The following is a 27,942-nucleotide window of genomic DNA, read 5'->3' as shown; positions in this document are numbered from 1 at the left end:
TTCTCAGAAGGGGACCTAGACTGGGAGGCGCCTCTAAGTGGCAGAGAGGGGGTTCCTCATTAGTGTCCCAAGGGAATTAGGGTCCCACCCAACCATTCCCTCCTGCCATCATCGTGCAAAAGGGTAAACTGAGACCCGGAAAGAGTGAGAGAGCCGCCTGGGGGCTCCCAGCAGGGAGAGGGCAGGGGTGCCGGGTCTCGGCGGTGCGGGGCCCCGTCCCTCCCTGCCTCAGTCTCCCGTGGGTTCAGAGGGGGTGGGGCCCTCCGGGCTTCTGGTGACGGGGTGCTGCCCCGGGGTGGGGGTCGGGCGGTTGAGGGGCTCAGGAAGCCCGCAGCCGCAGGAATCCGGCGCCGAGCGGCCTTATAAGGACATGTGCGCCGGGCGCCAATCAGCGGCGGGGGCGGGGCGCCGGGTCCGCGTCCCCCGCCGGCTCGCCTGCCAGCCCGCCCGGCCGACCGTCCGTCCCGTCCCGTCCCTTCCCGTCCCTTCCCGCGGCGCCGCGCCCGCCAGCCATGAGCTCCACGCAGTTCAACAAGGGGCCCTCGTACGGGCTCTCGGCCGAGGTTAAGAACCGGGTGAGTGAGGGGCGCACCCCCGCCCCGCCAGCCCAGACCGTCGCACCCTCCGCTGCTGCAGGGCGGGCGCCCCGCCGGACCCCCAGCGTCGGGGGCGGCCCTCCTCCTCCCTAACCTCTGGGGGGTGCCCCCGAAGCTCCCCCAACTCGGCGGAAGCAGTGAGGTCTGTGCTCTGGCAGCCCCCAACATCTGGGAGCGGTTGGGTCTAACCCCTTCCCCAGCCCTGCTCCTCCAGCCCTCCCCCGCCTGAAGCCCCCCGTCCACCGCTCTCAACCCCCCAGCCCTGGGCCCCTCCAGAGCTTCAAGGCCTGAGAAGGCCCGAGGGAACCCCAGCGGCCCCCTTCTCATCCCCCTCCCCCACTTCTGCTTTTGGGGCCACTTAAGCTTAGGGAAGGGGAGGGGAAGGGGGCGGGCCGGGTGTTTGTGAGAAGCCTGTGGCCCCCCCCTGGAATTTCCCGACCTCTTACACCTGGGAGGCGGGGCACCCAGGGGGAAGGTGGAGTTGAGGGGGCCCGCCTTCCACCCCGCCCCCCTTGCTGTTCCCTTCCACATTCTCTTTGTCCCCGTCTGACAAACTTTAAAGGGATAGCAAAGGCGTCCGCAGGACCCGTGGGGTCCCCTGAATGTGACCCTGAGATGTGGGTTTTGTAACTTGCAAACGCCAGCTGGGACCTGGGGACACACTTTTAAAGAAAGCACTTGTGGTTCTGGCTCAGAGAGAGGGGCAGGCACGTCTGCAAGGCCACACAGCAGGGTCAGCGCACCTAGGGAGCGAGGAGCAGAGGATGATCCCAGCCCTGAGGGAGGTCCTAAGCCTGACCCGCAAGGGTCATCCAGCTGGAAGGGGAGTTTGTCATCCCTGTCCACCCGACACGCACACACCGCCGCCTGGGAGTGTGGTCCCACGGCGGCAGCCGCCCTGCCGGGAGCCTGCCAGCCTCCAGGCCCCTGCCCGGTCTGCACTCCCGGGCCTGCAGACACGAGGGAGAGTTTCCACATCACCTCTGTGAGCCCCAAGGAGCCTCCTCCTTCCAGCCCGTTTGGGAAGTCGAGGGACTGAGCGTGGTCACTGGGCAAGCTCCCCATGATTCCCACTTAAACACACAATTCCCCACTCCAGCAATAATGCCACGGTGAGGAGGGGGGTGTTTACGGGCCCCACCCAGCGCCAAGATGGTCTAGGACCCCTGGTTTGCACACGGAGTTCAGAGACATCGCTCAAACTGCCCAGAACCACACAGCTGGCCAGAGGCAGAGTCAGTCAGGACTCGAACCCAGACCTGCCGCAGCCACTGCCCCATGGCCACAGGTCCTCCTGGCAGTCCAGGCATCTCCCCTGAGGCACCAGGAAGTGGGTGAGAGTACAGCACCCCAGCAGGGTGGGGGCCGCTTCCTGCGATGGAGTGCGTGGAGCCAGGTTGACATCTGCCCTGTCGGGGATGAGGTCAGAAGGCTCCCTGTGACCAGCCCGCAGTTTGCAGGTCTGGAGAATGGGTGGGCCACCCCCGAATTGGAAACCAGGTTCCTGTGGCTTCTCAGCCACGCCCCATCCACTTTGCCAGCTGCTTGAGAGGAGGAGGGAGACCGGGGGCCCTCTCTGCCCAGCCCCCTAGGCCTCAGTCCCCCACCCCCGCCATGGCCCGGAGGCAGGCTGAGGTCCAGTGTATCCCTCTGAGATCCCCGGCCGGCTGGGGGGCCTGGACCACTGGGAACAGCTGGTCCCGATTTAGCAGGGAGGCAGCGGCTGCATTCCTGGCAGTTTGCGGTGGGGAGGAATGTGCTGAAGGCTGGCTGGGCAGCGGGGAGGAAGGCAGCCGCCGCGGGCGGGGCTGGGCCAGGCGCCTCTGCTGGGACGCTGGCCCCCTGGACCCTGCGAGCTGTCGGGGACGGGGCCCAGCTGGGCAGGCGGGCCAGGCGTCCAGACCAGCCTGCCTGCTTCAAGCTTGGCTCTCATAATGACACCCTCTGCTTCCTCCAGCCCTGCTGCTCCCAGAGGAGACCCGCGGGAACTAGAGACCCGCGGGAACCAGAGACCGGGCAGATGGGGTTAGCAGGCCAACCTCCCGCCTTTGTGTCCCCTGTGCTCTGGGCGGCTAAGCCCTGGTCCTACATCTGGGGCTTTATGCAGGAAGCAGGAAGCGGTGCCCAAGTTTGGAAAGCCTAATGAAAACAATTCAAACATAAATGGGGAAATGGAGGCACAGGGTGAAAACTTTCCATGGTCATGGGGAGCTGGGGGCAGAGCTGGGAGGAGGACTTGGGGCTGCAAAGGCAGCTCCGGGTCTCTGTGCCCTCCAGGTGTGTGGAGGAGAGGAAGAGAGAGGGGCAGGGATGGCGTGAGTAAAGGTGGGCAGGGGTCTGGGGTTGAAGCCCACCCAGCTGGGCAGCCAGGTCCTCAGCTTCTTACCACCCCTCCAGGGAGCCGCCCTGGGGCTGCCCGCACACCACACTGTCCTGGGTGCTGTGAGATGCTGTCGTGGGGAGCGGGGAGTGTTGTGTCTGTGGACAGCAGTGAACGCTGATGCAGGACCATGAGCATCTTTATCCAGAGACAGCCTGAGCTGGACGGCGTGGCTTGCAGTGAGGGTGGAACGTAAGCTAGGAGATAGATCACATATGGCAGAAGGTGGAGAAAGAAAATAAAGCAGGGCTGGGGGTGGGGGGGTTGAGGAGGGCTGTCATAGCCAGGTGGTCAGGGAGGTCCTCTCCAAGCTACAGCTGGAGTGAAGGGAGGGACCCAGCTGTGCAAACATCTGAGTCCAAAGTGATAGCATGTGCCAAGGCCCTGAGGCAGTAACTGGCCCTGTGTCCAGTTCAAGTGGCAGAGAAAGGTTTGGTGGTTCCTTAGTAAGTTAAGCTTAGGATTATCTTGTGACCCAGCAGTTCTACTCCCTGGTATATACCCAAAAGAATTGAAAACAAGTGTTCAAATAAAACTTGTAAATGGATGTCTATAGCAGCTTGATTCACAAGAGCCAAAAGGTGGAAACAGCCCAAATACCCATCAGCAGGTTAATGGTTAAACACGTGTCCCTCCACACACGGTAACATCACTCAGCCATGAAAATGGGTGAAGCCTGACACTCGCTACAGCATGGATGGACCCTGAGACCATGATGCTCAGTGAGAGAAGCCAGACACAGAAGGCCACACAGGGTGTGATTCCATTGATGGGGAACGTCCAGAACAGGCCAATCCACAGATACAGAGAGTGGGTTCATGGTTGTCAGGGGCTGAGGGCAGGGAGGAGTGGGAGGTGGCAGCTTCTAGGGACGGGCTTCCTTTTGAGATGACGGAATATTCTGGAACCAGACAGAGGTGATGGTTGCACAACCTGGTGAATGTACTAAATGCCACTGATTTATGAGCTTCAAAATTGTTGTGTGTTTCTCAACACAATTTAAAAACAACAGAGAAAGGCCAGTGTCTCTAGTGCTGGAAGACCAGGGAGGTGGCAGACATGGGGGCAGATCCTTCCAGGGCTGTGTTGGCTGCCCTGTGAGGTTTGACACCAGTGAAAGTAGATTAGCCCTGACGATTGTCAGTGAGAGATTTGAGGTGGTTTATCTGTGCTGATGGGAAAGGGTCTGCTTGGGTGGTGTGGGGACCTCCAGACCCCTCAGTCTTTTCTTCCCCTGGAGCCCTGGGCCCTGCCCCATTAAGAGCTTCCCTGGGCTCCAGCTGGGTATGTGCTCACGCCAACACTGTGCCCTCTGCCCTCTGCCCCTCCAGCTCCTATCCAAATATGACCCTCAGAAGGAGGCAGAGCTCCGAAGCTGGATTGAGGGACTCACTGGCCTCTCCATCGGCCCCGACTTCCAGAAGGGTCTGAAGGATGGGATCATCTTGTGCACGTGAGTGCGTGTATCCACATATGCTCATCACCCTGACTGTTCTGCACAATGACGTCACGCTCCACGTGCTGTGTGACACCTGCTTGCTTTTCCTGATGGGTCTCTGGTCTTTCTTGCTCTTCTTCCTTTTTCTTGTGTTACTGCTTTGTCTAGGATCTCTAACGGGGAGCATCCTTTCGGGAGAGCCTATAACATTTCTGGAAGACCTTCTTTGCTGCGCCCTATTCAGCTGTGGTTCAAACATTCCATGGTTTGCACTTTAAAAATGTTAATGGAAATTCCCAGATTCATTCCCCAAACTTGGTGGTTCTGGATTATACTCCCAGCGCTGGTTATTGTCAACTCTTTGGCATCTTTGCATCTTTGGTGGGTGAAGACTGGATTGCAAGAGGGGAAACTGAGGCCCGGAGAGAGGCAGTGAGGTTGGCCAGGAAGGTATGCATTAGTCTCTTAGGTCTCTGAAGTTCTCCTACACTAATGGAGGTTCCCTTTTCCCCACCATCCCATATGTCCCCCCCGCCCCCAGACTCATGAATAAGCTGCAGCCAGGCTCAGTCCCTAAGATCAACCGCTCCATGCAGAACTGGCACCAGGTGAGGGACGGGGGTGTGGAACGAGGATGGGGCTGGGGGACCCTGTCTGACGGGTGGGTAGACCGAGGCCCCTCACTATCCTTTTCCTGCTTCCTCCCAGCTAGAAAACCTCTCCAACTTCATCAAGGCCATGGTCAGCTACGGCATGAACCCTGTGGACCTGTTCGAGGCCAACGATCTGTTTGAGAGTGGGAATCTGACACAGGTGCAGGTGTCTCTTCTCGCCCTGGCCGGGAAGGTGAGACCCAGAAAGGGGCAGCAATCTGCTCAAAGTAACACAGCGAGCCAGGTGGGGATTTTCAGATGCTGTTCATTCATTCCTTCGCAAAGATTTCTGAGCACCCACGAGGCGCCAGGCACTTTGGATACAAGGGTGACCAAGGCAGACACAGTCAACCCCTTTATGGGCAGACAACGAACAAATCTCCATTTTTTTATTTACAAAAAATTTTATGTTAGAGCATTTTTAGGTTCACAACAAAACAGAGTGGAAGGTACAGAGACTTCCCGTCTACCCCCTGCCCCCACTCATGCACAGCCCCCACTACTTTACATAATCAGTGAACCTCTGTGGACATCTCGTTAACACCCAGAGTTCCCATTAGGGTTTGCTCTTCAAATCATTGTTTTACAAATTATAAATCGTGAGAAGTGCGTTGAAGGAGAAGAAAGCGTTAGGCCGATGCCTAGGGTCTAAAACAGAGACCAAGACGGGCTGGAACAATGTTTCAGGAGGAGGAGGTTTTCATGTCAGAGAATCATGTTCTGAACAGTGCTTTCAGAAGCCCCCTGCGGCTGCCACGTGGGTAGTGAGGTGGGGAGATCAGGGAGGCGTGGGGGGACAGGCGTCCAGGGGAGAGACGATGGCCATGGCCTGGCTGAGTGGCTGGGGCTGGGTAGAAGGAGGTGATGGAAGGTGAGGGAGATAGGAAGTGATGACACCCCCTAAAATTCTTGGCCTGTGCAGCTGTAAGGCTGGGGCTGCTATTGCCTAGGGAGGGAAGGCTGGGGGCCACAGGGCTGCTGAGCCCGAGGTATTGGGTGGCTGGTGCGGGGGGCAGGTTGCAGCCAGATACCTGGGCCTCCCCTGGGCTCACACACCCCGGGCCTGGCTGGGGGGACCCGGCTGCCCCTCCCTGATGCTCCCACCCCCTCTTTCCCCCCAGGCCAAGACAAAGGGGCTGCAGAGTGGCGTGGACATCGGCGTGAAATACTCGGAAAAGCAGGAGCGGAACTTTGATGATGCCACCATGAAGGCGGGCCAGTGTGTCATCGGGCTCCAGGTGGGTGCGCGGCTGCTCCAGCCCCAGGGTGCATGGGTGGTGAGCTTGTGATGCGACCAAGGCCCTGTCCAGCCTGGTGGCCCCTCAAGTTCGGGGCAGGGTCTGGAGGCCTGATGGGGGCAGCCTGACCTCTCCCACCTGCGTCCCTGCAGATGGGCACCAACAAGTGTGCCAGCCAGTCAGGCATGACGGCTTATGGCACCAGAAGGCATCTGTACGACCCCAAGAACCATATCCTGCCCCCCATGGACCACTCGACCATCAGCCTCCAGATGGGCACAAACAAGTGTGCCAGCCAGGTGGGCCTCCCCAGTCCCCCCGGGCCCCCACCCACCCACCCACCTTACCAAACCCTGAGGGCTCATCCCTGTCGCTGAGAGCATCTCCCGCTGAAACCCGCTCTAGGTTTCCCTCCTACCCCTCTGGCCGTGCCTGCTCTGACTCTGCCTCAGCCTGCTGTGTGTCCCAGGGGAAGTTACTAACTAGCTCTGTGCCTCAGTTTCCCTCAAAGTTTTGCCCAGAGGCCCATCCAACTCTGATATTTTTAGACCCTGCAATTGTCACTTTTCCTGCTATGTTGGCGTATCAGTGTGATGCTTTTGGAGCATTCACGTCCTGGCAGGCCTGAGCCCCAGCCTGGGGAGCTTCCTGGCTGGCAGGGAGAGAGAGCTGGACCCAAACACCAGATCAACTCAGCACAGAGTCAGAAAAGAGAGGGTTCTGAGCAGGGCTTGGAAGGATCCGTAGGAGTTTGCACTGTGAGTGCAAAGACAGGGAGGTGGGAAAAGGTGTGGGAATTTAGGGGAAGTTCTCTGGGGCCTCTGTTTCCCCTTTTCTTCCCTCCCTGACGCCTCTTCTCTCTCTCCAGGTGGGCATGACGGCTCCAGGGACCCGGCGGCACATCTACGACACCAAGCTGGGGACAGACAAATGTGACAACTCTTCCATGTCCCTGCAGATGGGTTACACGCAGGGCGCCAATCAGAGCGGCCAGGTCTTTGGCCTGGGCCGGCAGATATACGACCCCAAGTACTGCCCGCAAGGCCCAGCGGCCGATGGGGCTCCAGCGGCTGCCGGAGATGTCCCAGACCCGGGGGAGGCCCCAGGGTACCCCCCCTACTACCAGGAGGAGGCTGGCTACTGAGGCGCCCATGCGGGCTGTCTCCCATCACTGTCCCATCCGGGTTTTCGGGCTTTTCTGTGTTTTTGTCTTGTTTTTCTTACATGTCTGAGTGCTGCCAGCTGAAGGTCTGGGGAGAAGGGGTGAAGGCCATATCCAGATGCATGTGGGGTGGGGGTCCCCGCCAGGGCACCTCCAGGCGTTTGCCAACAGGCTTTGGGCCAAGTTGCAGGGGAGAAAGATGAAACCCGGGCAGGGAGGGGGACCGACCCCAAGTGGTTTCCGGTTGCTTCTTCCCTTCTTCTCTTTTCTCTGCCGATCAGTTTGTGGTTTCTGTACCCACAGAAGTTTCAGGCCGTTTTAGTGAAATGAAAATACTTTTTTTTTTTTTCAGGGGAATGGTAGGGGGATGGTGGAGGGGGCTACTGGGAGAAGGTCAGGCCACAGTCCCAGAATATTTTAGGCCTCGTGAGGTACTGGATTTCCCTAGGACCCTCAGACCACCAGCCCTGGCCCCTCCCAGGGGCCCAGTGGGGACACTGAGGCCCAGGCAGGATAGTGCAGTTCTGAGTGGTTGAGGCAAAGCCAGAAGCCCCCATACTTGTCCCCACACCCCACCAAATACTGCACAGGGACCCTCACCTGGAGGCCCTCCCAGGGACCAGCCCCTGCCCAGGAGCCCTGGGACCAAGAAATAATGTGAAATACCGACTGTGGACCAAAGGAAATAAAACCTCTTTTTCGGAAATGAAGGTGCTGGAGTTGCTGCCCAAGACAGCCTGGGGGACGGTGCCTGGCTTGGATACCTTCTGGGGTCCTGGGATCTGGGGGTGGGGGAGACCTGGGGGTGGGGCAAAGAGCAAACCTCTAAGTAGGTCCTCAGGACGGTGGCTTCATCCAGCCTCCAGGCCTTTGTGCATTTACTCGTCCTGGAGTTCCCTCCTGGCAAACTCCTACTCATCCTTAAAGCCCCAGCGACAACAACCACCACAAACTCTCCTTTCGTGGAGCCCTTCCCACACTTCTCACCTTTCCCAGCACCTTCAGAGCTGTGGATCCACACACTTGTTTCGTCAGGATCTTGTGAAATATACCCAATTTTCTGGAGGGGGAAACATCTGGAGGTTTTTTCCAAATCGGGGTCACCATCGTGACCCAAGATTATAATCTTAGGGTGTTGAGGGCCCCCTCCCCCTTCTGCCATCGCCTGGCCCACTGTAAGGACTGAGGAATGTTTGTGGAATGAATGAATGAACAAATGATGACTAGTCAAACCCCCATTTTCTGGATGGGCAAATGGAGTCCAAGAGTATTAGGGCGAGTTTGGCTAGGACTGGGGTCCCCCAGGGAGAGTGGGGAGAAAGGGACCTCCTGAGACCAGGAGGTGCGGTATTGTAGGCGGCTGTGCAACGTGGGAAGACGGAAGACAGCCTGGCCGGTGTGTTCGGAGGCCAACCCGCGTGGGATGAGCCGGGCGCCCCTCCTCCTTGGGGGTGCTGCAGCAAGAGGCGAACGATCCCTTTAAGAAATCCGGCTCGGCGAGGCCCGGCTTGACCCCGCCTCCCCCGTCGGCGCGCGCGGCTCCGGTTGGCCCGGCCTCTGAGTGGCGGGTATGGAAGCCAATGGGAGCGGGTGGGGCGGGGCCTGGCCGGGGCGCGGGACGCCAGGTACAGGTCGCTGCCGCGGTACCGCGCCGGCTGCTAGGGCTCCTCTTTCTTTTTTTTTTTGGCGGTACGCGGGCCTCTCACTGTTGTGGCCTCTCCCGTTGCGGAGCACAGGCTCCGGACGCGCAGGCTCCGGACGCGCAGGCTCAGTGGCCATGGCTCACGGGCCCAGCCGCTCCGCGGCATGTGGTATCTTCCCGGACCAGGGCACGAACCTGTGTCCCCTGCATAGGCAGGCGGACTCTCAACCACTGCGCCACCAGGGAAGCCCCGAGGGCTCCTCTTAAAGGATCCGCTCTCTCCAGCCGCTGTCGGGCGGAGGGAAGGAGGCAAGAGCTGGGAGCTGGAACGGTGGGAGTGTCCCGGAGAGAAAGGAAGGCCCTGAGACTCGAGGATGCGGGGGTGCGGATGGGTGGGAAGGAGGCAGATTCCGTGAGAAATCAGGGGTGAGGCCCGACTCCAGACTCTTACTCACCTTCACTCCCTGCCAGGGAGTGTTGGGCGCGGCAGAATTGATCATTAAGTCTCCACGGGGAGGTATGGGCATCAGACTCACCAACCTACACCTGCAGCCCCTCTCCCCATTAGTACGCCGCTAAGCTCTCTGCCCCGTTTTACCAATACAGAAACAGAGGCTTTTCCCCGCAGGACCCACTTGTAAAGGAGAGTCCTGGAGTGAGGGTCAGGGGTCCTGGGTCCACTCCCTGCCCCTCTGGCGGCCTCAGTTTCCCCATCTGTACAATGATGAAGTAGGCCAGGCTGGACAGTTACAAGCAAGGGACAGCATCAGGAATCGCTGGTTCCAGGCGCCGCCCCTGCTCTTTACTCATTTTCTGGATCTTGTGGGTCTTCTGAGCCGAAGAATACTACGTGAGGGGAGGGCAGAGCTGGGGCCCTGCCTCCAGCTAGGTAACTTGCCTGTCTCCCTGGGGGCCTGGGGTGGCCCCTCTTCCAGCCAGTCGTGTAAAATACTCGTTGCTATTATGGGAGAAGAGCGCGGGGTGGGGGGGGAAGGGAATCCTTCCCCGGGTTAGGGATGAGGCTGGGGGACAGGACCTGGAGGCTCCACCAGTGGGGCTTAGGGTGGAGCCTGGTGAGGAAAGAGTTAAGCCTAGGCTCCACCCCCTGCAGTATTAATTTATCGCCTTTGGGCCCCCAGCTGCAGCCCTGGGCCCCGCAACCAATCAGATGCGAGGACGGATTCGGGCAGGGCTCCCATTGGCTTACTTACTCCGCCCCCCCCTTGGAGACAGGAGCCCCTTTAATTAGCGCGTACTGTTTGCTCGGCTCTAAGCAGAGCTTCCAGGAGCCGTGCGCGATGTAGAGTTGATGATGTTCAGAGAGGGACAGGGAGTTGCCCGCGGAGTTGCCGCAGCCACACAGTACGTCCTCAGCTTGACCCCTCAGTCCCGTCTCCTGTCCATTCCCACCATGGTCTTCTGGACGCAGCTGCTGCTGCTGCTTTGGAAGAATTTCCTGTACCGCAGAAGGCAGCCGGTAATGTCCGGTCGGGTGGGCCAGGGAGGGGAGGCCCAGGCGCCCCCCACGGTCCCCCACTCCCCCCGCCTGTTCTGCCCCTGCAGATGCAGCTCTTGGTGGAGCTGATGTGGCCGCTCTTTCTCTTCTTCATCCTGGTGGCCGTACGCCATTCCCACCCCCAACTTGAGCAGCATGAATGTAAGCCTCCCAACGTCTAGCACTTTGGGGTTAGGGTTAGCAGTGGTCACCCTGTGCACAGGGGCCCCAGTGAGAGTGCGGAGCACAGGCGGGGCACTCTGTCGCCGGGGCTGTGGTCACACTGGGGACTCAGACAAGAAGCCCACGCACGTCCGGCGTCCCCGCAGGCCATTTCCCCAACAAGCCGCTGCCGTCAGCGGGTACCGTCCCTTGGCTCTAGGGCCTCATCTGCAACGTGAACAACACCTACTAACCACGGCCCATGCCTGCCGAGGAGCCTGGCGTCCTCAGCAACTTCAGGACTCCCTGTAAGCCGGGAGCGGCCGGGTGTGGGTGGGTGGAGGGCCGCCCAGCCACCGCCTCCCGCCCTCTCTGTCTCCAAGGTCTCCCGGCTCCTGGCAGATGCCCGCACTGTCCTGGGGGGCCCCAGGGCCCACAGGATGCTGGCTAGCCTGAGGCAGCTGATGCCCATGCTGAGGGCTGCACGTGGAGCAGGTGAGAAAGCAGGGCTCGTGGCAGGCAGGGCGGGGCCGGGCTCTGAGCATCCACCTGTCTCCACTTGCTGGGCTGTGAAACAAGCACGGGGTGGGGCGTGTCTCGGTTTAAGCTTTGCCTAACCCTGGGTTTCTGTGCTTTTACTCCCTCAGCCTGGCCTCGACTGAGTGACCAGCCCAAGGAGGGTCCGCCCCTGGCCACTGAGCTGCTGAGGACACTGCTGCAAGGGGTGAGGTGGGGCAGGGCAAGGCCAGCTGGAGCCCAGGACGCTGTTCTCACGGAGTCCCGCCCTGCCTCTCGTGGGCCAGCCTCCAGGCCTTTGCGTGGGCCCCCCCTGGTGCCCGGAATGATATTCCTTATACTCAAGCCCTGAAACCTTGAACAAGCCCATTTGCCTTTAGCACCCTCAGTTTCCCTGTTTGTAAAATGGGGCCTACGATAGTATGGACCCCCTGGGAACTTGGCAAGGTACTGGACCCCTAGTGAGACAGCAGTGAACGTCGTTGTCACCTTGTCGTCTTTCTCCCCAGGAATCCCTGGTGTTTATGCTGGGCCAGGCCCAGGAGTCCTTAGACAGCCTTGTGGAAGCAGCAGAAGACCTGGCCCAGGAGGTAAGAGGCCCGCGCAGCCTCTACCCCAGCCAGGAAACTGGGTGGGGTGCCTGGAAGGGGAGGTGATAGGGCAGCCCCAGGCACCTATCCTCGGTAGGTTTTGGGGGGCACTTGGGCAAAACGAGAGGGAGAGGGTGCTCTTGGCGGAGTCCCCTGCCCTGGTTAAGGCTTGGCGGTGGGACCACGTGGAAGGGAAGCCTGCCCGGGCCCTCTGGTGACCCGTCTCCAGCTCCTGGCGCCGCCCAGCCTGGTGGAGCTGTGGGCGCTGCTGTGGAGACCCCAAGGTCCAGGTGGCCCCCTGGAGGCGGTGGCAGAAGCCCTGTGCAGTGCCGGGGGCCCAGCAAGCCGGGCGGGCCCTCCCTCACCTGGTACGAGGCCAGTGACCTGAAGGAGCTGGCGTGGGCCCTGCCACACCACAGCCTGAGTGGCTGAGCCGGCTTCCCAGCCGGGGAGGTGGGGCCAGGACATGGGCGGGCGCAGGGCTCCACCTGCACTGAGCTGGTGGGGGCCCTGGACGCCCACCCCCGTCCCGCCGGCTCTGGAGGCGCCTGAAGCCGCTGGTCCTGGGGAAAGTAGTGTTCAGCTCACGGCCCAGGTGACCGTGGGAGGGGTCCCAGGTCCCAGGTCCCAGGTCCCGGCCTCAGACCAGGGCGGGGAGAGCCAGGCCAGAGGGAGGGCCCTGACCAGGAGACAGGCTGCTCCTGGGCTGGGTCCGGGAAGCAGGGTCTAGAAGGGGTAGGAGTTTGCTAGGTTGCAGGCAGCGCTCAGAGGCATAGGATGGAGCAGAGGCGGGGAAGCAGGAGGGGTGGGCAGGTGTCCTCAGAGGAGGCAAAGTTCGTGAACAGGTAGGGCTGGCATAGACCTCGGCGCCCGCCTCCTGCAGGTGAACCGAACCTTCCAGGGACTGGCGCTGTTGAAGGGCATCCAGGAGGTGTGGGAGCTGCTGGGCGCCCCGCTCTTGAACTTCGCGAACGACAGCGCCGGTGTCGCACGGCTGCAGGTGGGGCCAGGACGCCGGGCAGCAGGGTTATGCCCTGCTGAGGATTTGGGCAAAGGGCAGGCCTTCTGGGCAAGGGTGTGGAGCTGGGAAGTGGTATCCACGGTGAGCTCCGGCCTCAGGGATGGGAAGAGGGGTGACAGGCCCTGAATGCCCGAAACAGACTCCCATCTTCCCTGACACCCCCCACAGGCTCCTGCAGGTCACAGGAAGAAGGCAGCCAGGCGCTGGAGGCCAGGACCGGGGGAAGGCTCTTCGTGCCTTTCTGAACCCCTGAAGTGGTGGCTGCAGCTGGTAGGAGGCCCATACTGATGTGGGACACCTGGTGGGCACACTGGGCCATGTGATGGAGGTGAGGGGCCGCCCACCTGGGGAAATCTCTCCGAGGGGAGGGGCAGCCCTGCTGTGGGACTCCTAGGAGGAAACGCGGCTCCACCCTCAGGTCCAGAGGAGGACCCTGGGACCTCGGACCCATGCCCAAGCCCCTCCGCAGGGCGTGACTCTGGACAGGCTGGAGGCTGCGCCCTCAGAGGCTGTCCTGGTGGAGCGGGCCCTGGAGCTGCTCTCCGAGCACCGTTTCTGGGTCGGCATTGTCCTCCTGAGGCCCGAGGACTTCCCGGACTCCTCACAGTCCCCAGGCCCTGGCCATGTGCGTATCAAGATCCGCATGGACATCGATGATGTCACAAGAACCAATACGATCAGGGACAGGTGGGGGGCCTTGTGGGGCGGGGCCGAGGGAATGGGGATGCCAGGGAGCATCCCACCTACCATAGACCTTGGTAGGTGGAGCCCAAGACTCCTTAGACCAATTGGGGCCTGCGGTGGGCGGAGCCTATGGTGTGAGGGGCGCGGCCAACGGCTTGGTAGGCGCGGCTCAACGCCTCGGCTTCTGGGATAAGATTAGAGCGCTTGGCAGGTGGAGCTAATTGAGGAGGCAGGTGAGGGCGGAGCTAAAGTTGTGATGGGCAGGTCCCAGCCACTCCCATACTCCCCTCAGATTTTGGGACCCCAGTCCGGCTGCTGACGCGCTGATGGACTTGCGCTACATGTGGGGTAGCTTCGTGTACCTGCAGGACCTGCTGGAGCGCGCAGCCGTGCGCGTGCTCACTGGAGCCGCGCCCCGCGCTGGCCTCTACCTGCAGCAGATGCCCTACCCGTGCTACGTGGACGATGCGTTAGCGCCCCCTCCTCACTCATTCACCCAGATGCCAGATCCCGGGTCTCAGGGTGCGGCCAGGGTTCCGTTTGGAATATTCACGTAGTCAAAGCTGAGAACAACAGTTTAGAGGGACCACTCCCTGTGACTTGTAGCGGGAGGAGCAGGGATTCCTGAGGGTCGGGGGTCTCCGGGAGCTGGGAGAACGTGGCCTAACAGCCGGAACCCTGAGGCGCCATCAGGGGTCTGATGATAAGGGAGGACAAATATCCTCGGCTGGCCTCACCTTGGGATCCCAGGGCGCGAAGCGTCGTGCCAGATGGGGGCAGCGCGGGGTCTCCGGCCTCCACCCCAGCTGCCCACTGCCCCAGGTTCCTGCGCGTGCTGAGCCAGTTACTGCCGCTCTTCCTGACGCTGGCCTGGATCTACTCGGTGGCGCTGACTGAAGGCTGTGGTGCGTGAGAAGGAGATGAGGCTGCGCTGCACGATGTGCGCCATGGGGCTCAGTGGCGCTGTGCTTTGGCTGGGCTGGTTCCTCAGCTGTCTCGGGCCCTTCCTTCTCAGCACCGCGTTGCTCGTGCTGGTGCTCAAGGTGGGCGCACCCCTGCCTTCCCGGCTCCAGAACGGGTGCGCGTGTACGCGGGAGGGTAACAGGCAGGGGGCGCCTCGCCGGGTTGCGCGTCCCTGGGCTAATCCGTGCGCTCCCTCCAGCTGCCTTTGCCTCCCTGTAGCTCGGGGACATTCTCCCCTACAGCCACGCGGTGGTGCCTTTTCCGTTCTTGGCACCTTTCAAGGTGGCCACCGTGGTCCAGAGCTTCTTGCTGAGCGCCTTCTTCTCCCGAGCCAACCTGGCAGCCGCCTGCAGGGGCCTCGCCTCCTTCGTGCTCTATCTGCCTTACGTGCTGTGCGTGGCCTGGCGGGACCAACTGCCCGTGGGCGGCCGTGTGGCTGCGGTGAGAGCCAGGTCGGGTGGGGTGCGGGGGTGCGAGGCACGCTTAGCTGCCCTTGCTTTCCACCCACCTACCTACCTACCTGCCCCAACCCGCAGAGCCTTCTGTTGCCCGTGGCCTTCGGCTGCGAGAGCCTAGCACTGCTGGAGGAGTAGGGCAAGGGCATGCAGTGGCACAACGTGGGCACTGGGCCTACAGCCAATGTCTTCAGCCTGGCCCAGGTCTCGGGTTTTCTGCTGCTCGACGACGCTGCGCTCTACGGCCTCGCCACTTGGTACCTGGAGACCGTGTGCCCAGGTGGGCCGTAAGAGGTGCACAGGCGCAAGGGAGGCTGGGCTGAGGGGCGGGGCCCAGGATGGGGGGATGCTTAGGGGTCTGGACGCCCGAGGTGAGAGGGTAGGGATTCTTGGCACCTGAGCACATGCGCACAGGTGGCTGTGTTTGAGGGATGGTCTGGGGCGGGCAGGCAGGGCTTCCGGATTACTTCCTACCTGGATGCCCTAATCCCAGGGGTATGGCCAGCAGCCGGCACACTCCAGGGGAATGGACTCAAGGGGTAACTGAGCACCACTCCCCACAGGTGAGTACAGGATCCCCGAACCATGGAACTTTTCCTTTCGGAGGAGCTACTGGTTTGGGCCTCAGACCCCCAAGGGCCCTGCCCCCTGCCCCACAGGACCCCAAGGGTGAGGCCCAGCAGACCTTAGCAGCCACTTCCCTGTCTGGATCCCCAGGCCCCCCCAAAACCCAGGTTCCCGCGGATCCCAATCCTCGACAACCTCAGTTCCCCAGGCCCCCTGAGGCTCCCCTAACTCCTACAGACCCCTGCCCCACAAGTCCCCAACTCCACAGACCAGTTTGAACGGCCCCCAGGACCCCGGGGACTCCCATAGCTGAGTCTGCCCTTCTTCCCCAGTGCTGGTGGAAGAGGCACCCCCTGGCCTGATTCCAGGGGTCTCCATATGGAGCTTTACTGGCAACCCGCAGCCGGCCCTGCACGGGCTCAGCCTGGACTTCTACCAGGGCCTCGTCACCGCCTTTCTGGGCCACAATGGGACTGGCAAGACGACCACTCTGTGAGCAGCCGTCACTCCCCTCCCCCCCAGTTCCTCTCTCCCCGCCCCCCAGGGCCTCAGCTTGCACACCTGTTCAGGGGGAAGGACATCTGGGGTCAGAAGGTCCCTGTCTGTACAGTGAGGGCAGGACACCCCCCTCCCTATTTCACTTTGGATCCCCCCTGCAAGCTCACTTTGGATACACAATAGGTAGGCGATAAGTATTTTCTCTGAGCCTCATTTTCTCTCGCTTGTAAAATGGGAACATGATACTCCTTCGTTCTGGGCGCATAGTAGGTGCCCTATATGTGCTGGTGCCTCTCCTCTGGGAACCTCAGTTTCTCCCTCTGAAGGAGCAGCTGCTCTGCGATCCCTGCACCCCCAGGTCCATCCTGAGCGGCCTCTTCCCACCCACTGCTGGCTCCGCCTGTGTCCTGGGCCACGATGTCCGATCCAATATGGCAGCCATCCGGCTCCACCTGGGAGTCTGCCACAGTACAGTGTGCTGTTTGACATGTGCGTTCTGGTGGGCCTGGGGCACGGCAGTGGGGGGCTGGGTGCTCTCTGGGCCCCTGCCCACCGTGGTAGCCACGCTGTCTTTTGCCCATGGCCACAGGCTGACCGTGGATGAGCACGTCTGGCTCTATGGGCGGTTAAAGGGTCTCAGTGCAGCTGCTGTGGGCCCCGAGCAGGACCGTCTGATGCAGGATGTGGGGCTGGTCCCTAAGCGGCATGCACAGACTCGCCACCTCTCTGGGGAGGAGCCTCTGGGTCTGCAGAGATGAGGATGGGGAGGGGGCTAGGGCTTTATCCTGAGGATGGTGGGATGCCAGAGGAGACAGGAACCGAGGTCCAGGTGGGTAGGGAGAGGTGCAGGAAGAAGGGAGGTAGCCCTGCCCAAGCCTGTGGGTCCTGCTGAGATCCCAACCCCTGTCCCAACACAGGTGGGATTCAGTGGAAGCTTTCAGTGGCCGTTGCCTTTGTGGGTCGCTCCCAAGTCGTTATCCTGGATGAGCCAACAGCTGGTGTGGACCCTGCTTCCTGTCGAGGCATTCGGGAGCTGCTGCTCAAATACCATGATGGTAAGAATTGGGGGTGGGGCTTCCCTGGTGGCGCAGTGGTTGAGAGTCCGCCTGCCGATGCAGGGGACACGGGTTCGTGCCCCGATCCCGGAAGATCCCACATGCCGCGGAGCAGCTGGGCCCACAAGCCATGGCCGCGGAGCCTGTGTGTCCGGAGCCTGTGCTCCGCAATGGGAGAGGCCACAGCAGTGAGAGGCCCGCGTACAGCAAAAAAAAAAAAAAAAAAAGAAAGAATTGGGGGTGGCCTGAGGTTCCCCTGGGTTCTGCTTGAGAGGCCAGAAGGTGTTTCTGACAAAGAGGTTTGGGGGGGTGGGGTTTTGAGGGATGAGTAGGAGTTCACCACATGGGGCAGAGACCATAGCTTCAGCAGCCTGATGGCATGAGTTGGTTGGGTCCCATGCTCAGATCGCACATTGGTCCTCTCCACCCACCACCTGGATGAGGCAGAGCTGTTGGGAGACTGTGTGGCAGTGGTGGCAGGCGGCCGCTTGTGCTTCTGTGGCTCCCCGCTCTTCCTGTGGCATCATTTGGGCTCCGGATACTACCTGACACTGGTGAAGGGTCCCCCAGCCCTGGCTACCAGCAAAAAGGTGAGGGCTGGAGCTGATCTCCGACCCCTGGCCCTCAAGGCTCTGGCCAGCCCTGATGGCCATGGCAGTTGGTGCCCCTCTGCCCGCAGGGTGACACTGACTTGAAGGATAGCATGGATCCTGGGCAGGAAAGGGAGACAGGCAGCCAGGCCAGCACTGCCGGTGAGGGCCGGGGTGGGAGAGCCAGAGTGAGGGTCTGTTGGGTGGCAGTGGCTTGGTTCAGGGCAACAGAGCTTCACAACCCCGGACTTGACCCCTGACCCCGGGCTGAGCCGACACAAAGACCTACTCCTGGACTCCGACCCTGGGTGGACTCTGGCTCTGACCCCGGGTCAAGTCCTGCCCTTGGGTACCTAATCCTGATGTCCTCTGCCCTCAGGGACAGGTCCCTCATGGGTCACCCAAGCCCCTTCTCCAGGGGGGCAGGGATAGGAGGGGCGGGGCAGGAGCCAGGACTGCCCACGCCTCCAGGGCCTCTGACATGCCCAGCTGCTGGCCCTGGTGCAGAGCCACGTGCCCGGGACACAGCTGGTCAAAGAGCTGCCACATGAGCTGGTGCTGGCGCTACCCTACCAGGGTGCCCTGGACGGTAGCTTCACTGAACTCTTCCGCAAACTGGACCAGCGGCTGGGGGAGCTGGGACTGGCCGGCTTCGGAATCTCCAACACCAGCCTGGAGGAGGTGTGGCTCCTGGGGGAGGTGTGGGGGTGCCGGGAGGAGGGCTGCCTGGAGGAGGTGGTGCTTGGAAGGCTGAAGAGGAGTCTGCCTATTGACAGCTGGGCGTCCCAGGGTGGAGGCAGGGTACACACAGAAGCCTGGAGACTCAGGGGCCCTCCTGGAGGCCTGGGGACCCCCAGTGTATGAGGGGTGATGGCTCTCGAGTTCCCATCCCTCCTGTGTCCCCAGGCTCTGAGCCCCCTGCTTTGTCTCCCCAGATCTTCCTGAAGGTGGTGGAGGACTGTGCTGTGGACACAGGCCCAGAGGGTGCAGCCGCAGGTCCCTGTCCTGATCCCTCACCCTGGCCCAGAGTTGGACCTGACTTTAGACTAAGTCCCCATCCCTGGCTGACGTGGCCCAAGGCATAGCCCTGACCTCCACCCCTGATTCCTGACTCCTCCATTGTGAGCCTTGGTGTTAGCCCAGACCCCAGGCTGAACACTAACCGTGACCCTGACCTCAACACCAGTAACTTTGCAGATGGTAGGCCCAGGCAGCACCCATGCTCAGGCATTGCTCATCTGGACGCGACTGCAAGGCTCCAGATTCTGCCAGAGGAGTCAGCCCTGGAGAATGGGGGGCCGGGTGAGTTGTCCCCACCCGGACCTGTGGCCCCTCATGGTCCCCAGGGCATGAGCACTGACCCTCCCATCCCTCACAGCGGGATCTGCCCCCGAGACACAGGCCTTGGAGGGCTCTGGGTCAGACGCCACAGGCCGTGTACAAGGCTGGGCGCTGACCCACCAGCAGCTCCGGGCCTTGCTTCTCAAGCGCTTCCTGCTTGCCCGCTGCAGCCGCCGTGGCCTGTTTGCACAGGTGAGGGGGGCCGGGCACCAGGAAGGGCGTGTGGGGGACCCTGAGTGCCTGTTCTCCACTCTGTGACCTAATTCAACAGCCTAACCCCAGGTATATCCCCCACTCTGAACACTTTTTTTTGGGAGCACTGGGGAGCCATGGATTGTTTTAGAATGGGATCAGGGAAGGGTGAAGGCAAGCTTGGAGGGTAGACTGGGAGGGGAGCTGCTGGGCTGGTCCTTCAGATTGTGCTGTCTGCCCTCTTCGTGGGCTTGGCACCAGTGTTCAGCCTCATCATGCCTCCTTTCGGATACTACCCGGCTCTGCAGCTCAGTCCCAGCATGTACGGCGCCCAAGTGTCCTTCTTCAGGTGGGTGCAGAGGAGAGGGGCCTGGTGGTGGGAGCGCCAGGGGCCTGTGGGTACAGCCCTGACCTGCACCCCCTTTGTGCAGTGAGGATGCCCCAGGGGACCCTGAACGTGCCCGCCTGCTTGAGGCGCTGCTGGAAGAGGCCAGATTGGAGAAGACTTAGCTGAAAAAATAACTCCAACAGGTGAGGGCCTGCCAGCCTGGACCTTTCTCCTCTCTGGTCTTAGTTTCCCTATCTGGGCTCTGGCCAGTGGGCCTCAGGGTGCCTCGGGTATCCCCCATGCCTGCTTGGGAGCTGGGCGCCCCCACATTCCAGGAGCCCTGGAAGCCGGGTGCCCCAGCCCTGCACCCACCCCCGCAGGGCACCTGAGTGCACATAGCCTGCCGTCTGCCAGTTCTCGGTGCCCGAGGTTGCTGCAGATGTGGCTAAGGTCTTGGCCAGCGGCAGCTGGACTCCGGAGTCTGTCCCCTGCCTGCCAGTGCAGCCAGCCTCGTGCCCACCGCCTGCTGCCCGACTGTCCTGCTGTGGCCGGCAACCCCCCGCCTCCCCAGGCACTGACCAGCTTGGGCAAAGTAGTCCAGAACCTAACAGTCTGGAACCTGTCTGACTTCCTAGTCAAGACCTACCCACGCCTGGTGCGCCAAGGGTGAGCACTGCCCTGGACTTGGTGTGCCCGGCCGTAGCATGGGTCCTCAGGTGGAGGAAGTGTTCTGGTCCTGGGGAGGTTGGGGAGAGGGGGATGTCCAGCCTGGGGTTCCCGGCTGGGGCCTCCTGGGAGCGCTCCATGCCTCATCCTTTTTATTTCTCACCCAACTCAACTCCCCAGCATCCCTCTGTCTCTGTCTCACTCATCTTTCTGTCTGTGTCTCTCTCACGGCCTGAAGACCAAGAAGTGGGTGAACGAGGTCAGGTGAGGAGTGTCCCCTGCCTGGGTTCCATTTCTGTGCCCTCTGCCTGCCTGCTGGGGGACCTGCCACCCCATCCTCCCCGACCCTCAGCTGCCCCTCCTCCCCTGCCTCACAGATATGGGGGCTTCTCCCTGGGGGGCCGAGACCCGGGCCTGCCCTCAGGGCTTGAGGTGGGCTGCTCTGTGGAGGAGCTGCGGGCACTGCTGAGCCCCCAACTGGGCGGGGCCCTCGGCTGCATCCTGAACAACCTCACAGCATGGGCTCTTCGTCTGGACATTCAGGATGGCCTCAGGGTGGGAACTGGGAGTGGTGGGCTGGCGCTGCTGGGCGTAGGTCTGACCCCAGCATGCTGACCCCTTGGCCCTGAGCGTACCACCGATCTGGTTCAACAACAAGGGCTGGCATGCTGTGGCGGCCTTTGTCAACCCAGCCAACAACACTCTCCTACGTGCCTGCCTGCCGCCAAGCCCCGCCCGCCATGCCCACAGCATCACCACACTCAATCACCCCCTGAACCTCACCAAGGAGCAGCTGTCTGAGGCTGCGCTGTGAGTCCCCCAGCTCTGTGTATCCACCCAGCCTCTGTTTCTCTGTTGTTTGGGGCGGTGGGAGTTGGATTTACACCCTGCCATGCTCTTGCTGTGTAAATGGGGAACAGGAACTGCCCCTCTCCGCTCCCTAGGCCAGGGTAATGGGACATCATCAGGCTCCATGGGCTCCAGTCTCCCCCAGCTGCCTGCACATCCTCGTCACATCAACTTTTATTCTACTAGAGACCTGGAAAACCTCTCTCTGCCTAATGATCCGAAATGGCTCAGGCCATCTCCCCAATCTGTGCCCAGCCCTGAGGACCTCTTTCCCATCAGTGATGTGCACAATTCCCCTCTGAACAGCTCATGTACCCTCGCCCCCAGGATGGCCTCCTCAGTGGACATGCTTGTCTCCATCTGTGTGGTCTTCGCCATGTCCTTTGTCCCGGCCAGCTTCACCCTTGAACTTTCTCTGGGACATGGTGTGGGGACTGCCTGGAGGGGTGGGGGCCCCGCCACCACTTGCCACTGCCCCTTCTGGCCCTTTCTGGGCAGGGACTTGTCTAGGATGGCCCAAGTGAAGTCTTGGGGATTGTGGGAGACCTCATGTCCTGCTACCCAAAGCACAGGGAGGAGGTCAGGGTGGGGCACAGTGCCGAGGGTGCCAGTTCCCACCTCTGCACACTGAGGGGGGAAACTGCCATCTCCAATGCAGTGTAACTACTTGGTGCCAGTGTCCATTGTGGTGCTCATCTTTTTGGCCTTCCAGCAGAGGGCGTACGTGGCCGCTGCCAACCTGCCTGCCCTCCTGCTGTTGCCACTACTGTATGAATGAGGCCCCTAGCCCTTCAGGGCTTGTTCTTACTGTCCCCACCACCACCAACACTGTTGAGGGAGATGGGGCTCTGTAGCAGCTCCGAAGGAGAGTGTATGGAGCTCTGAAGTGACCCCAAGTGTGATCTAATTCAGTGGTGTGCCGAGGAGACCTTAAAAGCTCATCTTGGCCTGATCCACGTTATAGAGGCCTACAACACAGAATTAGGAAGGGAGATCTGTATTCCTTAAAGGGCTGCTCAGCTCCTGTCTGGCAGTAACAGTGGCTCCTGTTACCCCTCAGCTGGTGAATCACACCGCTCATGTACCCAGCCTCCTCCTTCTCCATGCCCAGCATGGCCTACGTGGTGCTCACCTGCATCAATCTCTCTATCGGCATTAACGGCAGCATGGCCACCTTTGTGCTCGAGCTCTTCTCTGATCAGGTGGGACCCGACAAGGCTGGGCCTCAGGCTGGGGTTGGACTGGGCATCGGCTTCAGCCCCTTACCCACCTCCTTCTTCCTGCCCCTGAGTAGAAGTTATAGGAGGTGAGCCGGATCCTGAAACAGGTCTTCCTTATCTTTCCTCACTTCTGCCTGGGCTGGGGGCTGATCGACATGGTGAGGAAACAGGCCATGGCTGACGCTTTTGAGCGCTTGGGTGAGAACTTCCCTCCAGGTGGGGAAGTGCCAGACGAGAGTCAATTCTACAGGGTGGGGACAAACAGTAGCCCCCAGGAGGAGACCTGGAGGTCTTAGGTGGCCCCCAAGGGCTGGAGGGTCAAGTTAGACATGCAGCAAACCAGCCATAAAATCTAATTCCACTTGGTCACATCATAAGAGGTCTAAGGCCCTAAATAAGGGAGGTGCTGATACCGCTGATTTCGTTTTCTTTTTTTCTTATATATATTTTGAAATAGATTAATTAATTTATTTATTGGCTGTGTTGGGTCTTTGTTGCTGTGCGAGGGCTTTCTCTAGTTGCGGCGAGTGGGGGCTACTCTTTGTTGCGGTGCTCAGGCTTCTCACTGCGGTGGCTTCTCTTGTTGCGGAGCATGGGCTCTAGGCGCACGGGCTCAGCCGTTGTGACTCATGGGCTCCAGAGCGCAGGCTCAGTAGTTGTGGCACATGGGCCTCATTGCTCTGCGGCATGTGGGATCTTCCCTGACTAGGGCTCGAACCCATGTCGTCTGCATAGGCAGGCGGATTCTTAACCACTGCGCCACCAGGGAAGCCCCGATGCCGCTGTTTTCCATGCCAATTAGACCCCAGTTGAGTGGCCTATTCAGCTTGATCCTTTCCCTTAAGAACCCAAGGTGGGGCCTCCCTGGTGGCGCAGTGGTTGAGAGTCCGCCTGCCGATGCAGGGGATACGGGTTCGTGCCCCGGTCTGGGAGGATCCCATATGCCGCGGAGCGGCTGGGCCCGTGAGCCATGGCCGCTGAGCCTGCGCGTCCGGAGCCTGTGCTCCGCAACAGGGAGAGGCCACAACAGTGAGAGGCCCGCATACCGAAAAAAAAAAAAAAAAAAAAAAAAAAGAACCCAAGGTGACCTGAATGGGGAGAGGCCCAAAAACCAAACCCCTAAAATGACCCAATCCCTCCTTCATGTCCTCACAGGAGATGGGCAGTTCCAGTCACCCCTGCGCCAGGAGGTGGTCGGCAAGCACCTCTTGGCCGTGTTGATACGGGGCCACCTTCCTCCTCTTTACACTCCTGCTGCAGCACCACAACTGCCTCCTGCCACAGTCAGTGGGGACCACGGAGGGTGGTAGGGGCTGGGATCTGGCTTTGGGCCCACTCATGTCTCTGTCCTCAGACCCAAGCTGAGGCTGCTGCCCGCCCTGGGAGAGGAGGATGAGGATGTGGCCCGTGAGCAGGGACGGGTGGTGCAAGGAGCCACCCAGGGGGACGTGTTGGTGCTGAGGGACCTGACCAAGGTGGGTGCAGAGTGCTGGCCCACCTACCTTTCTCATGGACCTGCATCCCTCCCAGGTGTACCCTGGGCAGAAGACACCGGCTGTCGACCGCCTGTGTCTGGGGATTCCCCCTGTTGAGGTAAGTCCAGGGTGGAGGTCCTGGTGCAGGGGTGAGAGGCTGCCCTACTGTGCACCCAGTGCTTTTTTTTTTTTTTTTTTTTTTTTTTTTTTTGCGGTATGCGGGCCTCTCACTGTTGTGGCCTCTCCCGTTGCGGAGCACAGGCTCCGGATGCGCAGGCCCAGCGGCCATGGCTCACGGGCCCAGCCGCTCCGCGGCATATGGGATCCTCCCAGACCGGGGCACGAACCCGTATCCCCTGCATCGGCAGGCGGACTCTCAACCACTGCGCCACCAGGGAGGCCCCACCCAGTGCTCTTTACTGTGTGCCTACCTCCTTCTACTGAACACCTACTGTGAGCCTGTTGCCCTTTATTGAGCACCTACTGTGCACTTCTATTGAGTACCTACTGTCTGCCAATATTTGAAGTCCTATTTTGAGCCAACAAATCTCATTAAGCATCTACTGCATGCTTACATTTATTGATCCCTACTGTGTGCAATAAGGTATTAATAAGATCCTAGTAAGGACAGATTTATTATTGAGCATCTATTGGGCTCCCATACATGTGCTTGCTACCTTAATCAAGTACCTACTATGTGCTAGCACTTATTGAGTACCAGTTGTATACACTAAAGCATTACTGAGCCCCCCTTGTGTGTACCAAAAGTGTATTGAATGTAACCTTTGTGATGATCAACTTTTATCAAACCAACAGCATTTATTGAGCCCCTACTATATATGTATCAAGTACTTGCTAACAACGAATATTTAGTAGGCACCTGCTTTGTACCAGTTCACATTCAAGCAATTGCTTTGTGCAAACTTTTCTGCTGTGGGCCGTTTACTGGCCACCTCCTAGGGGCTGGCACATACCTGTGCACATGTGTGGTGTGTTAGTGTTGTAGTCACTCTTTAGCAAGTGCCTACTGTGTGCAGCCAACCTCTCCACGTTGGGCTGAGTGCGCACCCAGCATGAATTCTCACCAGGTGCCATTGCCATCAGGTACCCACTGCATGGCAGGAAATATTCTGAAATCTCCTGCCTCGATATTTATGGAGCACTGGCTGTGTGTGACCTTTATAGGATACCTACTGCGTGCCAGGATTGATTAAACACATGCTATGTGCCAACCAGAATTCCTGCTATGTGACAGCTTTATGCCTACCTACACACCCCAGTATCTGCGCCAGGGGTCCCCTTGTCCACAGCCCTCCAGGTGGAAACTGAGTAACCCACCCCCAGAAATCAGAGATGCTGGGACAAGTGTCCAGGCCTCTGTGAGTACCATCTCTGGGTGTACCCGTAGTGTTTCGGGCTGCTGGGCGTGAATGGAGCGGGGAAAACGTCCACGTTTCACATGGTGACTGGGGACACGGTGCCCAGCGGGGGCGAGGTGGTGCTGGCAGGCCACAGGTGAGGGGCTCTGGAGCCCTTATTCCTCCCCACCCCCCGCCTTTGCATGCACGGACCGGGTGGGGCTTGAGTCCCTGACCCCCACACCCCTGCCAGGTGGACCTGGCCCTGAGACACCTTCTGTCCCTTACTAGGGTGGGTGGGTGGGCGGGCCCTGAGACCCCTGCTTGCCCCCAGCATGGCCGGGGCCCAGCTAGTTCCTGGAGTTCTCTGTTCCCCATCCCCAGTGTGGCCCAGGAACCGGCCGCAGCACACTGCCGCACGGGCTACTGCCCTCAGTCGGATGCCATCTTCGAGCTGCTGACCGCTGCAAGCACCTGGAGCTGTTGGCATGCCTGCGCGGTGTCCCCGAGGCCCAGGTTGCCCAGGTGACACTCCCCACAACCAACCCCTGCGGTCTCCGACCCCAATCCCGCCCCTGGACCGCAGCCTACCTTGGTGCTCCTTGGCCACACCCTGAGTCCAGGTCCACCCACGCTTGGTCCTCTGGCCCCGCCCCTGCCCTCCCCCAGCTCCTACATACTCACTTGGGTCTACCTCCCTTTCCCACTGTCCTCCCTGCTTAGGGACATGCCCCTTCCCTCCTTGACCCTTCTGGCTATGGCCCCGCCTACTCATGTCCTGCTTAGGGCTTCCTGGTGGCTTCCTGCCTTGGGCCAGGTCCTGCCTCTCCCTTACTCTGGCCCCGCCCCTGTACTCACTCTGGCCCCCCCCTTTAGTTACCTTCCACCCCTTTCCTCGCCCTAGCCCCTCCCACTCACCCTGCTCCCCCATGCTCACTCTGCCCCCCCTCATTCTGGCCCTCCTCCTCAATCTGGCCCCCCATTCTCTGACCCCCACTATCCTGGCCCCCCTGCTCACTCTGGTCCCCCTACTCTGACCCGGCCCCCCCCCACATGCTCACTCTCCTCCTCCCACTTCGTCCTGCCACAGACAGCAAGCTCGGGCCTGGGGTGCCTGGGCCTCCCTCAGTATGCGGACAGGCCCGCGGGCACCTACAGCCGTGGCAACAAGCGGAAACGGGCGACAGCCGTGGCTCTGGCGGAGGATCTAGCTGTGGTCCTTTTGGTATGTGAGGGGGAGGGCGGGGGGCGTGTGCGCAGAGTAGGGGTGGGGTGGGGCCACGTTTAAGCATCTCCCCGCTCCCAGGACGAGCCACCACTGGCATGGACCCCGGCGCACAGCGTTTCCTCTGGATCAGCCTCCGGCCGTGGCGCCCACCTCACACAGGTGGGCCCCAAACCGGACGCCTGGGTCTGCGGGTCCAGGTGCTCCAGCCTGGGGAGAAAGGTGGACCAGGCCTGAGCTAGAGGCTTTCAGAGCACAGGGCTGCAGGGGATGGGGTGGTTCTCCCTTGGGGGAGGATGCCAGGCCTGAGTGGGAGAACACACGGAGGTGGTAGCCGGTCCAGGGAACAGAGCAGTCTGGGCCTGACAGGAAGTGTTCAGAGCACAGGGTGGTCCAGAGCTGGAGGGTCCCCAGCAGGAGCAGCCCAGTGCCCAGCACCGCCCGTCCAGGCCTGGCCAGAGCTCGCGGCTCCGGGCTCCCACAGCATGGAGGAGTGTGAGGCGCTCTGCATGCGCCTGGCCATCATGGTGAACGGGCGGTTCCACTGCCTGGGCAGCACGCAGCATCTCCAGGGCCGGTGAGTGGGGTGAGGCTTCAAGGCCTGGGTGCGGGCAGATCCAGGTGGGGGTGTAGGTGGGGCCGGAGGGGAGATCAAGCCGGGCCAAGTTGGCTCTCAGCGGGGAAGAGACAAGGATCATGGACTGTCCAGGATGAGAGGGGTGATGAGGTCTGATGGCTGAGGGTGGGTCCATGGGCGGGGACACAAGAAGGTCTGCAAGTGGGCGTGGCCCAGAGATTGGACTGGGGTGTGGCATTGCGTGGGTGGGGCCTGGGAGAAGCAGGGTTAGAGAAGGGATGAGCACGTAGCGGGGGGGGGGTGAGGATGAGCAGGGGTTGGGGTCAGGTGTGTTGGGCAGGGGGTCAAGAGGAGCCAGGTATAGGGGTGGGGTTAGGAGAGAGCTGGAGGGTGGTGTGGGTGGGTCTTAAGGAACAGCGGGCTGTGGGACTCCACCCCACCCCACCCCACCCCACCCCACCCCACCCTAGGTTCGGGGCTGGCCACACGCTGACCCTGTGGGTGCCCGTGTCCCAGTCCGAGTCGGCGGCAGCCTTCGTGGCAGCCACGTTCCTGGGGGCCGAGCTGCGGGAGGTGCACAGTGGCCGCCTGTGCTTCCAGCTGCCTCTGGGAGGGCGCGGCGCTTTGGAGAGCTGGCGGCACGTGGCGCAGAGCACGGTGTGGAGGACTTCTCTGTGAGCCAGACCACGCTGGAGGAAGTGACTGCAGCACCAGGACAGGGCTGGTGGTAAAGGTGGGGCTGGGGGCCAGACCCTCCAGCTGACCTCCCCTCCTGTTTCCTTGGGCTGCCTAGCACTAAGTATCCTTGTACTCCTCCAAGGACCAGGGGAAGGAGGAGGACGATCAGTAGGCAGGAGTGGGGGTGGACCCTGTGCCAGGCCCACAGACCCCCAAACTCACCACCCAGTTCCTCGAGGACCACAGCATGGCCGAGACGGTGCTCTGAGTCTCCCTCTCCTCCGTGGAGCTGGTGGGAGGCCCTGGGAGTGACCAAGGCAGGTCAGAG

At 61.0% G+C, this 27,942-nt stretch overlaps 2 protein-coding genes across 2 annotated transcripts; both read left to right on the top strand.

Annotated features, from left to right (window-relative positions):
* The first annotated feature begins 422 nt into the window (after nucleotides 1–422).
* Nucleotides 423–8,173, top strand: CNN2 (calponin 2). The gene is made up of 7 exons (XM_060094778.1): nucleotides 423–575; nucleotides 4,308–4,429; nucleotides 4,956–5,022; nucleotides 5,123–5,260; nucleotides 6,189–6,305; nucleotides 6,458–6,604; nucleotides 7,174–8,173. Exons 1-7 carry the CDS (start codon nucleotides 513–515, stop codon nucleotides 7,447–7,449), a joined length of 930 nt encoding a protein of 309 aa, XP_059950761.1. The 5' UTR covers nucleotides 423–512; the 3' UTR covers nucleotides 7,450–8,173.
* Nucleotides 8,174–10,520: 2,347 nt separating this feature from the next.
* On the top strand, nucleotides 10,521–27,882 carry ABCA7 (ATP binding cassette subfamily A member 7). The gene is given in 55 exon segments (XM_060094509.1): nucleotides 10,521–10,586; nucleotides 10,673–10,766; nucleotides 10,934–11,069; nucleotides 11,143–11,261; nucleotides 11,414–11,490; nucleotides 11,774–11,872; nucleotides 12,102–12,198; nucleotides 12,201–12,395; nucleotides 12,398–12,489; nucleotides 12,756–12,872; nucleotides 13,033–13,221; nucleotides 13,363–13,580; nucleotides 13,870–14,046; nucleotides 14,400–14,471; nucleotides 14,473–14,620; nucleotides 14,760–14,981; nucleotides 15,077–15,275; nucleotides 15,559–15,652; nucleotides 15,654–15,664; nucleotides 15,895–16,054; nucleotides 16,419–16,522; nucleotides 16,525–16,549; nucleotides 16,650–16,804; nucleotides 16,978–17,115; nucleotides 17,521–17,705; nucleotides 17,795–17,893; nucleotides 18,195–18,386; nucleotides 18,641–18,689; nucleotides 18,903–19,007; nucleotides 19,084–19,238; nucleotides 19,463–19,587; nucleotides 19,670–19,769; nucleotides 19,981–20,048; nucleotides 20,050–20,230; nucleotides 20,462–20,496; nucleotides 20,610–20,786; nucleotides 20,872–21,042; nucleotides 21,409–21,595; nucleotides 21,740–21,854; nucleotides 22,141–22,283; nucleotides 22,376–22,499; nucleotides 23,457–23,529; nucleotides 23,531–23,584; nucleotides 23,656–23,776; nucleotides 23,832–23,894; nucleotides 25,185–25,291; nucleotides 25,519–25,598; nucleotides 25,601–25,659; nucleotides 26,225–26,384; nucleotides 26,447–26,501; nucleotides 26,747–26,765; nucleotides 26,821–26,936; nucleotides 27,407–27,549; nucleotides 27,552–27,634; nucleotides 27,730–27,882. Coding segments are annotated over 55 exon segments (6,501 nt in total).
* Nucleotides 27,883–27,942: the final 60 nt, after the last annotated feature.

This window comes from Mesoplodon densirostris, chromosome 3 (assembly GCF_025265405.1).
Source record: "Mesoplodon densirostris isolate mMesDen1 chromosome 3, mMesDen1 primary haplotype, whole genome shotgun sequence".
Lineage (NCBI taxonomy): Eukaryota > Metazoa > Chordata > Mammalia > Artiodactyla > Ziphiidae > Mesoplodon > Mesoplodon densirostris.
Note: the sequence above shows the minus strand (reverse complement) of the source record. Positions and strands in the feature narration are given on the sequence as shown.